General features: G+C 38.8%; 1 protein-coding gene across 1 annotated transcript in view; it reads right to left on the bottom strand.

The window, feature by feature from the left end:
- DNAJC3 (DnaJ (Hsp40) homolog, subfamily C, member 3) overlaps nt 1-13,020 on the bottom strand; it is a gene marked incomplete at its 5' end in the record, with an annotated part of 31,379 nt that extends 18,359 nt beyond the window's left edge. Inside the window, 4 exon segments of the mRNA XM_010192904.1 lie at nt 3,144-3,218; nt 4,276-4,400; nt 7,511-7,621; nt 12,990-13,020. Coding sequence (XP_010191206.1) covers nt 3,144-3,218; nt 4,276-4,400; nt 7,511-7,621; nt 12,990-13,020 — 342 coding nt within the window.
- Between the last annotated feature and the right edge of the window lie 426 nt (nt 13,021-13,446).

Genomic DNA, 13,446 nt, shown 5'->3' with positions numbered 1-13,446 from the left:
AAGAGTCTGGATGTAAAAAAGTCTTAAAATCACTTGGAAAGACATTGAATCCCTAACAGCCTTCCTCCTTCTCTCCCCTCCTCTCACACACAATAAACCCTAAAGAAACACAGAATATTAATACATCTCACAGAATCACAGAATCGCTCGGTTGGAAAAGACCTCTGAGATCATCATGTCCAACAGTTCCTGTCTACCCAGTAAACCATATCCCCAAGTACCTTGTCTACCCGCTCCTTAAAATACATCCAGGGATGGTGACTCCACCACCTCCCTGGGCAGCCTGTTCCAGCCTCTGACAACCCTCTCAGTAAAGAACTTCCTCCTTATCTCTAACCTGAACCTCCCTTGGCACAGCTTGGTGCCATTTCTCCTTGTTCTATCCCCCATCACCTGGGAGAAGAGACCAGCACCCACCTCTCTACAACCTATTTCACAGTATTGTGACTCTGATTTCCTCTCGAGATTAAAGCAATTTTGTATTTAGATGCAAACACACTGTCAGAGTAAACTACGTATTTTAGACCCACATAGAACTGGTAGAATAATCAAATCGACTATCTGAAAGATTTAGAAGAAAAAAGAGAAATCTCTCAAATACATATGGATTCTACTTAAGAGTCACGGTACGCAGGATAACTTAATCCTCTCTCCCACATGAATAAACTAATGTATTACAAAGGATCACTTCAACATTGGCTTGTTTTGCTTGAATATACTGTACTTAACTGAAAATTGCGCTCTTCAAGAGAGACTGCTTGCCATAGTCTCCAAGTTCATAGGTAATATTGGCCACAGAAACTGGACATAAGATTTAGGGCCAATATGGTATCTTCATAAGTCAGCTTCTGAGAAGAAACGCTGTTCTACTTCAGATTGAAAAAGTTTTGATTGAAGACAAACTATTTGACTGATCAAAGGCAGTAATCTTAATTTTACAGCTGGTTTGGAAAAAAGGAAAGCTATTGACAGTTGACTGCAGAAGCATTTCCATCTGCAGTATTAAGCAATACTCTGAGAAACAGTAACTGCAGAGATGCACACACAAACTCAGAATCAACACTGACATCACGTAATTGCTTTTGCAGCAACTATGTCCTCAGTTAATCAGAGCTGAACGACATTCTCCCACATCTCCAAACAGCAGGGCTGCACCGCAATCAGACGTGCAACTGCAGACCACAGGCACCCAAGAAACTTACTGAGGAAGCAAGAGGAGCCATTGCTACAAGAATTTCAGGATAAGCTACTGCAGCTTTCCTGCAAACAAAAACTGCCTGGTGCATTTATTCCTGCAAGAGCCATTCCTCCCAACTCCCCTGCAGAGCATACAATGTAACTGCTCTGGTTTTGTCATACGTAGTTTCTAACAAGATTTCCATTTAACACCTCTAATCTGCAATGCAGAACTGCCTTCTGTCACACACTTCAAAGAAAGCCAACAAGACAGTATCAGTTACATTTGAAAATTCTATTTATTTGGGCATAAGGGACAGGCAAGCTGTTCAAATTAGCAACTCCTGAAGTGTAAACAAATATAAGAATAAATCTTATATATTCTTATGCTTACAGAAACTTTGTGGAACAGAGAGAATAGAGTTTCACATATTCTCTCATGAATTTTGTTCTAGGATTAGATCACTGTTTTTGCAGCGTGATGTCAAAATGCACAAAATACCCAACAAAAGAAAAAGCCTGAGTGATTTTCAGGTGGGTAATAGCTAACTGTGTGTGGAACTCTGGGCACTACCTCATCACAGAGAGGAAATACTGTCAACACATTCATGAAAGATGGAGATCTCCTTTGAGAATGAGATGACATGAAGATGCATGCCACTGAAAATCATTGGTTTTAACATCCCAGTGATTAAGTTACGAACCCAGGATCCTTCTGCAATCAGTGAAGAGAGATACAAGCCTTCAAATCAAAGGTTGATCCATGAGGCTGGTAGTGATTTCCCAAGGTGACCTGAATATAGTGATGCAAGGTGAGGTTCAATTACATACTTTGAGTCCCATTGTCACTTATCCTTTCTTTCTGAATGAAGATTGCTCCCTAGTATAGATGTCATCAAGCAAAGATCATGAAGTGCCAGGCACACACAAAGACTTTTCAAAGTGCTGTGCCAATTCACAGAACACCTTCTGATTTCATCTTCATCACCACACTGCAACTTTATCAGTCACTTATTCACTGAAGGCAGCTTAACTACAATACCTTAAAAGAACAGGGAACACAAACTGTTGGACAGGCTGGAGAAGTGGGCCTGTGTGAACCTCATGAACTTCAACAAGTCCAAGTGCAAGGTCCTGCACCTGGGTCAGGGCAAATCCCAGTATCAATACAGGCTGGGAGATAAAGGGATTGAGAGCAGCCCTGAGAAGGACCCACCGATAGTGGTGGATGAAAAGTTAAACATGAGCTGGCAATGTATGCTAGCAGCCCAGAAAGCCAACTGTATCCTGGGTTGCATCAAAAGGAGCGTGACCATCGGGTCAAGGGAAGCGATTCTGCCCCTCTACTCTGGCAAAACCTCACCTGGAGTACTGCATCCAGTTCTGGAGTCCTCAGCACAGGAAAGACATGGACCTGTTGGATCAGGTCCAAAGGAGGGCCACAGAATTGATCAGAGGGATGTAACACCTCTCCTGTGAGGACAGGCTGAGCATTAAGACTGTTCAGCCTGGAAAAGACTGCAAGGAGACCTTATTGCAGGCTCTCAGTAATTAAAGGGGGCCAATAAGAAAGATGGGAACAGACTTTTTAATAGGGCCTGTAGTGATAGGACAAAGTCACCTAAACTAAGAAGGTAAATTCAGACTAAACAAAGAAAAAATTTTCTACAGTGAGGGTGGTAAAACACTGGAACAGGTTGCCCAGAGAGAAAGTAGATGCTCCATCCCTGGAAACATTCACGGTCAGGTTGGACAGGGCTTTGAGCAATGTGACCGAGTTGAAGATGTCTCTGCAATTGCAGAGGAGCTGGACTAGATGACCTTTAAAGGTGCCTTCCAACTCAAACCATTCTATGAAACTCAGGTATTCATACACATTGATGCTTTAGAGTTGATCAGAGTTGAGATGAGGCTCAGCACTCAATGTTAAAAACAGTGATGTAGTTCAACTTAGGCCTCCAACTTACCACATTTTTAAAGTCATCCTCTGCTTCATCAAATTTTCCTTGCTTGAGCAGTAAGTGTCCTCTCTGCAATCTTGCCTGAAACAAAACAGAAGATAATTTCTTTTGATTTACAAATTGGAATTCAGCAAAGTACGAAAGTAAGCTTCAGCTTCCTTTAGCAGAAAAAAGTTTCATTTTACTACAGCTATCAAGCTGAAAGAGATGAAAACACTCATTCTTTGTCTTCTCAATTTGACAGCGTTCTTATGAGGCCTCTTTGACACTAGAGGATCACACTGCATCAGAACTGAGGGACAAAAAGGGCACCGTTTTTCTAAGCAGCTGCAACTCATGGAAAGAGCATTTAGGAGTTGCACATAAAGCGAATGTTTATCTTACACCACTTTGCTGATTGTAACTGCTTACAGATTTTAAGAAACTGGCAGAAATAATAAACAATTCCCACATTTAATTCTTTCACTAAACTTTCAGAATAATAGAAGCTACATTAAAAACAAGTTAATGATTTAGAAAATTGTGATTTATGGTAACACTACTTTAATAGACCAATTTAACATTTGCTTATTCACTGTAAGCTACACAGGACATGCCACTGCCCATGGAAAAAGCAGAGATGAGAACTGGATGGAGAGGACTCCAGCATCAGTCTCCAGCTAATGAGGCAGTAAGCAGAAGTGAGCAAGGGGTAAGTAAATCAGAACTTGCAACAATCCCATTGTTGCAGGGAGATTAGGACAGTTCCTGTGGAGAGGAGATGACTCAAATCTAATGCTGATTAAGACAGAAGAAAAACAGAGGCATCTGTGTGCTCTCTTCCCCTTCCTCCCCCCTCAGAGGGCATAGCCTTGGTGACTGAGAGGAGAATAACAAGTGAGAGAAGGTAGGTGTTTTAGCACAAAACCATGAGGAACATGAACTTAATAAAATTATTATTAGTTATTAGAATAACTGGCTGTACTCAGCATACTTATAAACTCAAGCACATACACCATTGCTATTATTTTATCCTATTTAAAACCTTCTGAGTTATAATGTATTTTCTATTTCTGTTTAGCAAAATCTGAAAAAATAACCTTCTTCGAAGCAGGGGTTTTTTTACGCTTGAACAATTTTCAATTCCAGTAATACTCACTGATGTGAAGTCCTGCTTTAATTCAACCACTTTACTTAAATCACGAATTGCTGCTTTAGATTTGCCCATGGCTAAGTACACTGTGGCTCTTCTGTAATAAGCAATGTAGTTATCAGAGTCTCCTTCTGCAAGTGAATGAACAGTAATCAGAATACTATCTCAAAGCAAATGAACCTTTGGGTACAGCAAAACTGTAATGACTAAAAATGTTACCTGAATTTTAAGTCACTAGGAAAAAAAAAGTATTTATCAATAAAATATAATATTGGTAACATTATCCAAGCAATATTTTCTATTCATTTGGTTATTTAACAATAAAGATTACAGAAACACCAAATATTTATGAGTACTGAAGGTGAAATAAGTACATGTTTTTCAGCTTTGTACAGGAAAACAGCCATCACGTACTAACACTATCTCCAACCACAGGCCTACATTTGAAAGCATGTTAATTCATCATTCCTATCCCAGTCCCTGTCTGTCACATACGATGCAAGTAAATAATCCCAAACTGACCAATACATTACTTCAATCTCATCACAGACGCATAAACCCTTTACATCATCCATTGAAATAGCAGCGACTTCTTTCTTCAATATTCCAATGGGCACCCACACCCGCTCCTCTCTACAGCGGACAAACACACATACATTCTCAAAACCTGAAGACTGACTTCAAGGCCAACACATTCCATGTTGTCGGCTGCTCAAACTTCCAAGATCCAGCAATTTTAACACTTTATAAAATAGTACATCTATGTATACCCTTACAGGGGACAAACATCAGTCTCTGAAACCAAGACTTTTCTTAATATTCATCTTTATGCAGTATTTCAAAGAAACTGATGACAGTTACTGCAGGCTTTCAAGGAAAGGTAACTTAGACCACCTAAACAACCATATGCAGTAAAAGACAGTAAACATTTTACTGTGATGTTAATTTTTTTTAATAATCCAAACAAATAATCAATCCAGAATTTGTACACAAGAATATCCACACCTGAGGAACAAAACAAGTATTTCTCTTCCTCACTTCATCTGAGGTTAAAGTTGAGGTTTGAAATAAATGGAACAAATAGCCTTGCCAAAAATCTTATGATCAGAAAGTGAGCTTCATAGCTAGCCAGCTCCACTACCAAAACACTAGTTCAGCTCTCACTCAAAAACATATCTGCACTTTTCTTCTGCAATGTCGTGGCTGTGGAAATGCTAATGTCCAGCACCAAAATCTAATAACTTCAATTATTAAATTTCCATGCTGTATGCCACTTTGTATGCCAGCATTATGAACATCAAGTAACTTCAAATGTTACTACCATTTAAAAAAATGGAATCAATTTGTTATTAAGTCCTACTGCATACAACTAAATGCCTACAGTAGACACACTTCAATAGCCAAAATTAAGGAATGTCATTAATACAAGGATGAAAGCTAACCCACAAAGCACATTCCAGCACCAGATTATGATCTTTCTGACAATCATAATATGGTTCTGACTCAGTTTCCCAGTAACAATAATGAACAGCAATTAACATTTACCCAGAGAGAAGGAGGTGTGCCTGCCCATGGCAGGGGGGTTGGACTGGATGATCTTTAAGGTCTCTTCCAACCCAAACCATTCTGTGATTCTATGATTCTATAACTTGATAAGATTGAAGGAAGAGTTGAAAATTTAACTGAAGAGACAGAAAATAGATAGTAGATTTCTTTTATTTTAGATGTTTGCAAAAGAAAAATAGGCTGCCAAGACAAAAAAAAAAATCTGTTTACCTCACAGTCTACAATAATGCAATACAGGCAAAAAAGTATTAGAGAAATCTCTTCTCCCCTCCTCTACATAGTAGGAAAATTGTGCTTTAAATCTTTTCAAAAAGGCAAAATACAAAGAAGAAAGAGAAGTTGATGAAATTTTAGGCAATCGGGCTCAAAGCAACGTCAAACCAAGAATCCCACCATGGTCACAACAGAGGTGATCACACTGCAGTTCTACCAGCTGCTTCAGCACTGCTGGCAAAAGAGGGTTTCACCCCATGCAGGCACCTCATTGCTCATCCCACTTCACACCACTGCTGCCTTTGTACCACCACGAACATTTGCATGGCCACAGACTGAAATGGATTTTTCACCAACTCCAAGTTAAAGCTTGCCAACCAAAAATAAAGGAATAAATCTCACTGTAACACTAGCTCTGCTCAGATGCCACAGAAATGCTTTGGCAGCGACACACACAAAGCAAAAGGAGTAACAGACCAACTCTTGGTGGAACAAGGAGCTTCCACAGCACGCATACAAGAAGTTTCACCCTCCACTCCCTTTATACAAAGGAAGTTGATCTTGGAGGCCTCACAGAAAGATATTAATATAATATTAATTGATTCTCATCATATTAATAGAATCAGCAGATATTTCTTTTACATAACACTATTAGACCAAGGCATAAATAGAAAACTCAATAGTATGATACAGCAAGGTGTTACACAGTAATGTTATTATGTAATGTGTTAACCACGCATAACTGTAGTGTTAATGGACACTGCTCTTTACTGGTGCTGTCTGTCTCTACACTTCAGTTCAAGGATTTCAAACAGCAGTTGCCTTAAAATTTACAGAAGCAAACATTTAAGTCCTCAGTCTGTTGAAAATGCAGAACACCAAAACAAGCACTCACTCACTAGATGAGTAAAAGAGGGACAGTTAATATAATCCTCATTACCACGTCAGTATCTTAAACTTGTTGCACCAGTTTCACTGAAGTATCACCCACTTCAAGATATAATTTTAAAAGAAAAAAAAGACTATTTTAAATGCTGATATTTTTATAGTGCTGGAGACAAGACAGCGTAGATAAACTCAATCTTTTAAAGACATGCTTTGAATAACTTCTTAAAGATAAAACCTAATCTTAAAACTAGATACAGGAAATACCTCATCAAAAGATACCACAGTCCATTACAATCACTTCCATAAAGCTAGCTTGCAGAAACAGCAGTGACTTAGTGTTCAGTTATCACATAGTTAATGTAACCATTTCTTTTATCAAAACCAAAGCATAAATATTCTACTGCATCCTGTTGGCTCCCATCCAAACTGCTGTATAAAAGTGGCCCAACTTCTGTCTCATGAAATGCAATTTTCATGAAATGGGACACTTAATGAAGTAAATAGTAGGAGAAAGAAAAATCCATCCCCACTCAAAGGTATTTCAGTGCAAGAGTCACTTCCCTGAGATACATACCTGTAGCTGCATGAAAGTGAGATAACGCATCTGCTAGCTGTCCAGCAGCCAATAACTTCTTCCCCATTTCAAGTTGCTTTTCTACTTCTGCATTTATTCCACATTCAGCTCCTTAAAGAAAAAGATCAAAATTTTGAATGACCAGTTTGGTTATACCAAATGCATACAGTGGTAATACAATACATAAAGTTATTGATATAGAAGCAGAAGTCACATCTTCCCTTACTAAAGCAATCTGCAGCATGTCTTTCCTGCCCCAGAAAGGATGTAAAATTAAATGCATAAGTATTGTAAAGCACTGCATTACGAGAAGGCACAAAATATGCATTTCTATTCCTGTTTATACATTCAGTAACATACTTATGCACATCAAACTTTATACATCAACTGTAACAACAGTTTGACAAAATACATTTCTATGTGGGCTTTCAATTTCAAAAGCAGTTGGAAAAGACACTCGTAATGCACACATAGCAAATATAAAAAAGCTTTAAATTAAATTTCATGACCTTACTGATAACTCAGGAGTCAAATGAAAACTGTTAGCTACTGCAGAGACTGGCTTCTCATTTACTGCACTTTTGTCTCATCTTTTATAATTTCCAAGGCAAACTGTTTCCAGGGCACAAGTTTTGATATAAAGAATTGAAATTCTCGCTCTCTTCATTTAACCAATAGTATGGAAATCACATTAAAGTGGTATGCTTTTGAAGTGCCAGTTTTAGTTTAAAGCTAATAAACTGCTGCTGCATAACCAACAGGGCAAGACTATTGTTGAGAAGAAATGAGTAGCTGAGTGCAAGTACATGCTGTACATACATCAATTCAGCCGCAGAGGCTTTTCGTTTGTACCGCTTCCAGCATTCTTCAAATCAGGACAGAATTTCACTACAACTTGACAGTTTATGACTATTAAAACTTTCACACTATAAACAGTTTTCTTTTACCAAGAGCATACCCTATGCATAAATGTAAGCAAGGTAATGTATTAAAATCCTGAATAAACACATTACAGTAGGAAACAACTACAATTACTAGGAATAAATTTCTTTCACTGATGTTTTGTATTGGCTAATTCAGATAGGCACCTGAATTAAATCTTAAATATGAAAATGCAGCAGTGCTTCGAAGTAGTTCCTTCGAGTCTGAATAAAGATGTTACACTACACAGACTGAAGTATATCAAAACTTCTAACACTGAAAGGTGATTAAACAACAAAGTATTCATAATGAAAGAACAATTTCTGATCACCAAGACATCAATGAGGAGCTCTCAGTACCTGGGATCTTAATTTAATTTTCCCTTCCTACTCATTAACACAGTTCATAACTCTTGTTTCCACATTATAAGAAAATCATTGAGCTGTCTATACTAAAATGAACAAAATGCCCTCTGTAGCCACTAAAAAAAACTATCCGCTAAAAGACTGATGGTAATTCAGCCAACTGGATTCAAGGGCTTCAATTCAATTTTTTCCTTTAGAACAAGGAGAACAAACAAATCCTTTTTTAATTAATGGAAATGACTTTATAAAATAAGCCTCAAATTTCCAGCCAGTAATTCTTTGTTTAAATAGATAAAGTTAAAATAGTAATTACTTCTCATACAGTCAATTTGGGGATCTTATTAAATGATGCATTTTAAAATCCATTCTAGGTATGCGTGGCTCTGAATAAAATATGAATAGCTCCAATGAGAACGGAGAAATATTTCTGGGCAGTAATTTTTTCACACACAGTATTCTACTTCAAGGCAGCTTTTATGTGAATGTCCAATTGTTTGAGAAATTGACATTCTTCTTTGCCATTTTGCTTCTTCTCTAGCTTAAAACTTTGATTACCGAGTAGTCCAATGTCCTCTAAAATGGTAAAGCAAGCACTGCAGAGGAAAAAAAAAAACTTATCAAACCAAACCTAAAAAAAACCCCCACAAACCAAAAGCCCACAAGTTTCTCTGGCTTTGGAAGTACGCTACCAACAAATCAGATACCAAATGATAAACAGACTGAAGTATTTAACATGAACTAAAACAAACAAGCAAAAAATTCTTAAGCTTCATCCCACCCATCTCTCTCCACAGATGAATATCTGAAATCTTTCAAAACTTGTCAGTTTGAAGTAGTAGCCTAGAACTGGGCTGTAAATTGCTCTCTGATGAATCTTTCATCCACTGAAACGTGGCACTCAATTTTCAGTCTCAGGTACCTGAAGAAGTGTCCTTGTTTCACATTTAGTCACATCAGGATAGCTCCAAGAATAGGTACTCCAAAATTAAGACGCACCTATAGCATTCAGTGTCTTTCATACACACTATGTTCCGTACAGTTTTACAGTTACATAATACTTCAGGAGAGACATCTCTTTCATTGAAAATACTGAATATAATAAATAAAGAAAATGAGAAAGCTGAGTATAGTATGTGTATATAAATACATACACACACACATATACTATAGTATATATACCATTTATAGTAAACAGGTAAGTAAGGTAAGCAGGAACAATGTGCACAGAGAAGTAAGGCCTGTAAAGGACTGTAGGTTCCCTACAGAACAAGACTAATTATACTAGACATATTAAAACTTGGCTCTGCAAGTTGCTGAACATCGTAAACTGATGTGGGAATCCCCAGCAGGAGCCTATATAGCCAGTGTAACCATGCTGAAAAGTGACATTTACCTCAACTACTCAGGAACACTGTATACTGACCTGATAGTTGGGTTCTTTACTCAAATAAATATATTGCTTATTTATTTCCTGGCTGTAAGCAAACAATTGCACTAAATAAACCATCTCGATATCCTCTACCACAGCAGACATCCAAAACCTGTTAACATAGGCACAGCAGTCCAAGGGCTCAAACTCTGTGCAACCTTTGTGGGTACCGATTCACTCTTTGGTCTGGGAATGAGCAAAAGGACTCAAGTTCAACCAGAGTTAAAAAACAGACCAACTCTACGGAGCTCTTTCCAACAGGCACACAGTCATTGGTGAGCTGGTCATCAAGAGCCCAGCACTGCAGCTGAAGAAGCTTCATATGCTCTAGCAAGAAACTCAATTTATGCAAGAGATATGCAAGTTTTATTTTTAAAACTTTCACGTACTTGAATTTGAATATTACTTCTAAAGCCTGCCTAATTTTTATGTATTCACCAAGGACCTCAGATGATGACACACAGAAGCCCCAGATGTCAAATCAAGTCAGATATTCTGGACAAATTCAGAGTCTGTAGTCCTGAAACGGATGCTAGAGTGCAAGAGTGAAAAAAAAAAGCCAAGAACCAAACCACCACAAAAACAAACAATAAAACAAAAGTCACCAAACTACTCTCAGTACCAGGTAAGAATCGGTTCCAGCCCCGAGAACTCAAAGGAAGCCAGTCAGAAAGCACAGGAAAGATAAGCAGGTGCAGCTAACCTGTTCTTCCAGTTAAATACCGTCACTTCAAATAAATTAACTTTCTGGTAGGTTTTTGTTTTATTAGAATACCTGGTGCTAATATGTGGGTACCTAACTATACAAACTTCAATTGTATCCTCATATAATCAGTCACATCCACAGTGTAAAAAGCTTAAAGCCCTCCAAATTGAAAACAGTTTCAAGATTTTTACAGTTGTCTACATACTCCTCTTTTCCCTATGTAGAATTTTAACCTATTTTTTTTAATCTTATTCACAAGCTGGATAACAGGACTATGAAAATAAACATAATTAGTTCTGACTGTGTACCAGAAGCAGAACTGTTTCAAAGACAAAGAAGAAATACACGTCACTAGTCTTAATTACAATGATCTAAACTCCCACCCCCACATAAAAAAGCTTGAAGATTGCCTTGTCATGCAAGTGGGAGATCCTGCTTTTGGGGCATTTTTTCATCAGAATGACCCTGTGTTTAGGGGTCTTAAGTTTACTGTTATTTTTAAACAGGTTTGGGCTTTGCTTTTGTGTGTGTTTGCAACCGTGTTTTTCAAGGACAAGACTGATCAAAGAAGTGGATGAGCAACCACAGTTCCAGGAGCAATCCAAAAAGGCTCACAAGAAGCCATGGGTAACTTCCATCCATCAAGTCTTTACTCCCTCCATTTGCAAAGAAAGTTGGTAAATATAGCTAAGACTGGCAAACCAAAAAGCCAAACCCCCCACCACCCCAAGTATCCTTTATATTTGGAGCAAGCAAAAAAACCTCCCAAACTCAGGACAGAAACAATGGGGTGGGGGGTGGGGATGAGAGCAACACTTAAGGCTAGTGGTCTGACAATAAACTGAGCTCTGTTTACCTAAACCCCATTTCTTCTTCCCCTTATTAAGTCTCCTTTCTTTCACTGCTAGGAAGGAGAAGGGGAAGAGCTACAACACTCCTCTAACCTCAGCCACCTCTTTTTGTTGCAGTTAGTGTGGATGAACAGCCATGAAGGATGAATCCTCCCAAGAGGTGATTTGTGTCAAATGGGAGCTTGTTCAGCATAAGTTTGGGTATTTGGAGAAATTCAGGAAATAGATCTGTGAGGGCTGAACTGCAACCTGTCACATTACCAAGTATTCAGAAACGTTTTTAGTGAACTAATTTACCAGCCAGAGATGAATGACAATTCATAGTTATCGACTATAATATGCAAAGTTAACACAGGCCGGCTGTTCCACTGATTCAAGAATCAGACGGCACAAGGCAAACTTTTATTATCAAGGCAGCAAGATACAGATGTGAATATGGACACCTCTGAGTTCAAAGACCAGTAATACTGTAGAGGGGAAAAAAAATCCAGACACTTAAACAACGTAACACCCCTAAATTCCCTAACTACATGCTACAGAAAATGAACTCATGAACTAAGAGCTTAGTAAATTCAGTAAATAAAATCCAGAACCACCACTTTTCATTCTATTACTGTACTGTAAATCTTCATTAACAAGTCCATATAGACATTAAATCAAATACTTTAAATAGGTCAGCAACTTAAAAAAAATCCTCAGCAGGAGCATCAGTGTCACAGTCTTAGGGGAGGGAAAAACGTATACTTTGACCACAATTAGTATTTTTCCTCTAACCCTACCAGGATACACATCCAAAAAAGCAATCCAACACCACAGTATGTAGTCTTATACCACAGAGCATCTTTGCCACAGTACATTCCTGTTGCATTCATTAGTTTAGTACAGCAATTGAATTTCTTATGTCAAATCAAGTTCAGTCTTAAATCTACAGACTTATTCTGACAACTGACAGCTTCAAGTCTGCCACTGCCAATTAAAGGACATTCCTCAGCTGAAGCTCCAACCATGTGTGCAAACGTATACTTTAGTTACATATTTAACAAGAGCCTGTGAATAAAAGTTTAACCATACAGGTGTTGCTAACAGCATACTCTGAAAGTAAACAGGAAGCACAGAGTGCTGATAAACTTTTCTCAACTTCAGATACTAATACAAAACACAACAAAAAACCAAGAGTGTAAACAAATGCAACACAACTGTCCAAAGCCTCAAATTCGTAGGTCCAGCACTAATACTGGCTATGGCCAAGAGGAACTGAAAAAACCTCTGAACTTGGGAACTGCTCAAAATTCACACAGAAGTGAGAAATTCAAGGCCAGTACAGATCTGGCCAATGCTGCCACACAGCTGCACTCGAGGACACCACGACACTTTCGAGGCCTCACAGTTGCTGGCACTCCACCAGCAGGCTGAGGAAACCCAAGCACGCATCAAGCCACCTTAAACTGCACCACCAGGGACTGGGATCAAACCAAACGGGTTCCAAGCAGTGACGGTGCCCTCATTACACACCCTTCGCACCGGCCTTGATGAGGTGGCAGTTCCATACCTCCTTCTTCCTCACACCCTAACACAAATACTGCCCCTCCGCCTCCCGGACGTCCCGGGGGGGACTGCCCCGCCCCCAGGCCCTCCCCACTGGCCCGGCCAGCTCCAGGCCCACC

This window comes from Mesitornis unicolor, unplaced genomic scaffold (genome assembly GCF_000695765.1).
Source record: "Mesitornis unicolor isolate BGI_N332 unplaced genomic scaffold, ASM69576v1 scaffold20809, whole genome shotgun sequence".
In the NCBI taxonomy this organism is placed as follows: domain Eukaryota; kingdom Metazoa; phylum Chordata; class Aves; order Mesitornithiformes; family Mesitornithidae; genus Mesitornis; species Mesitornis unicolor.
This window is presented reverse-complemented; position numbering and strand designations above follow the sequence as displayed.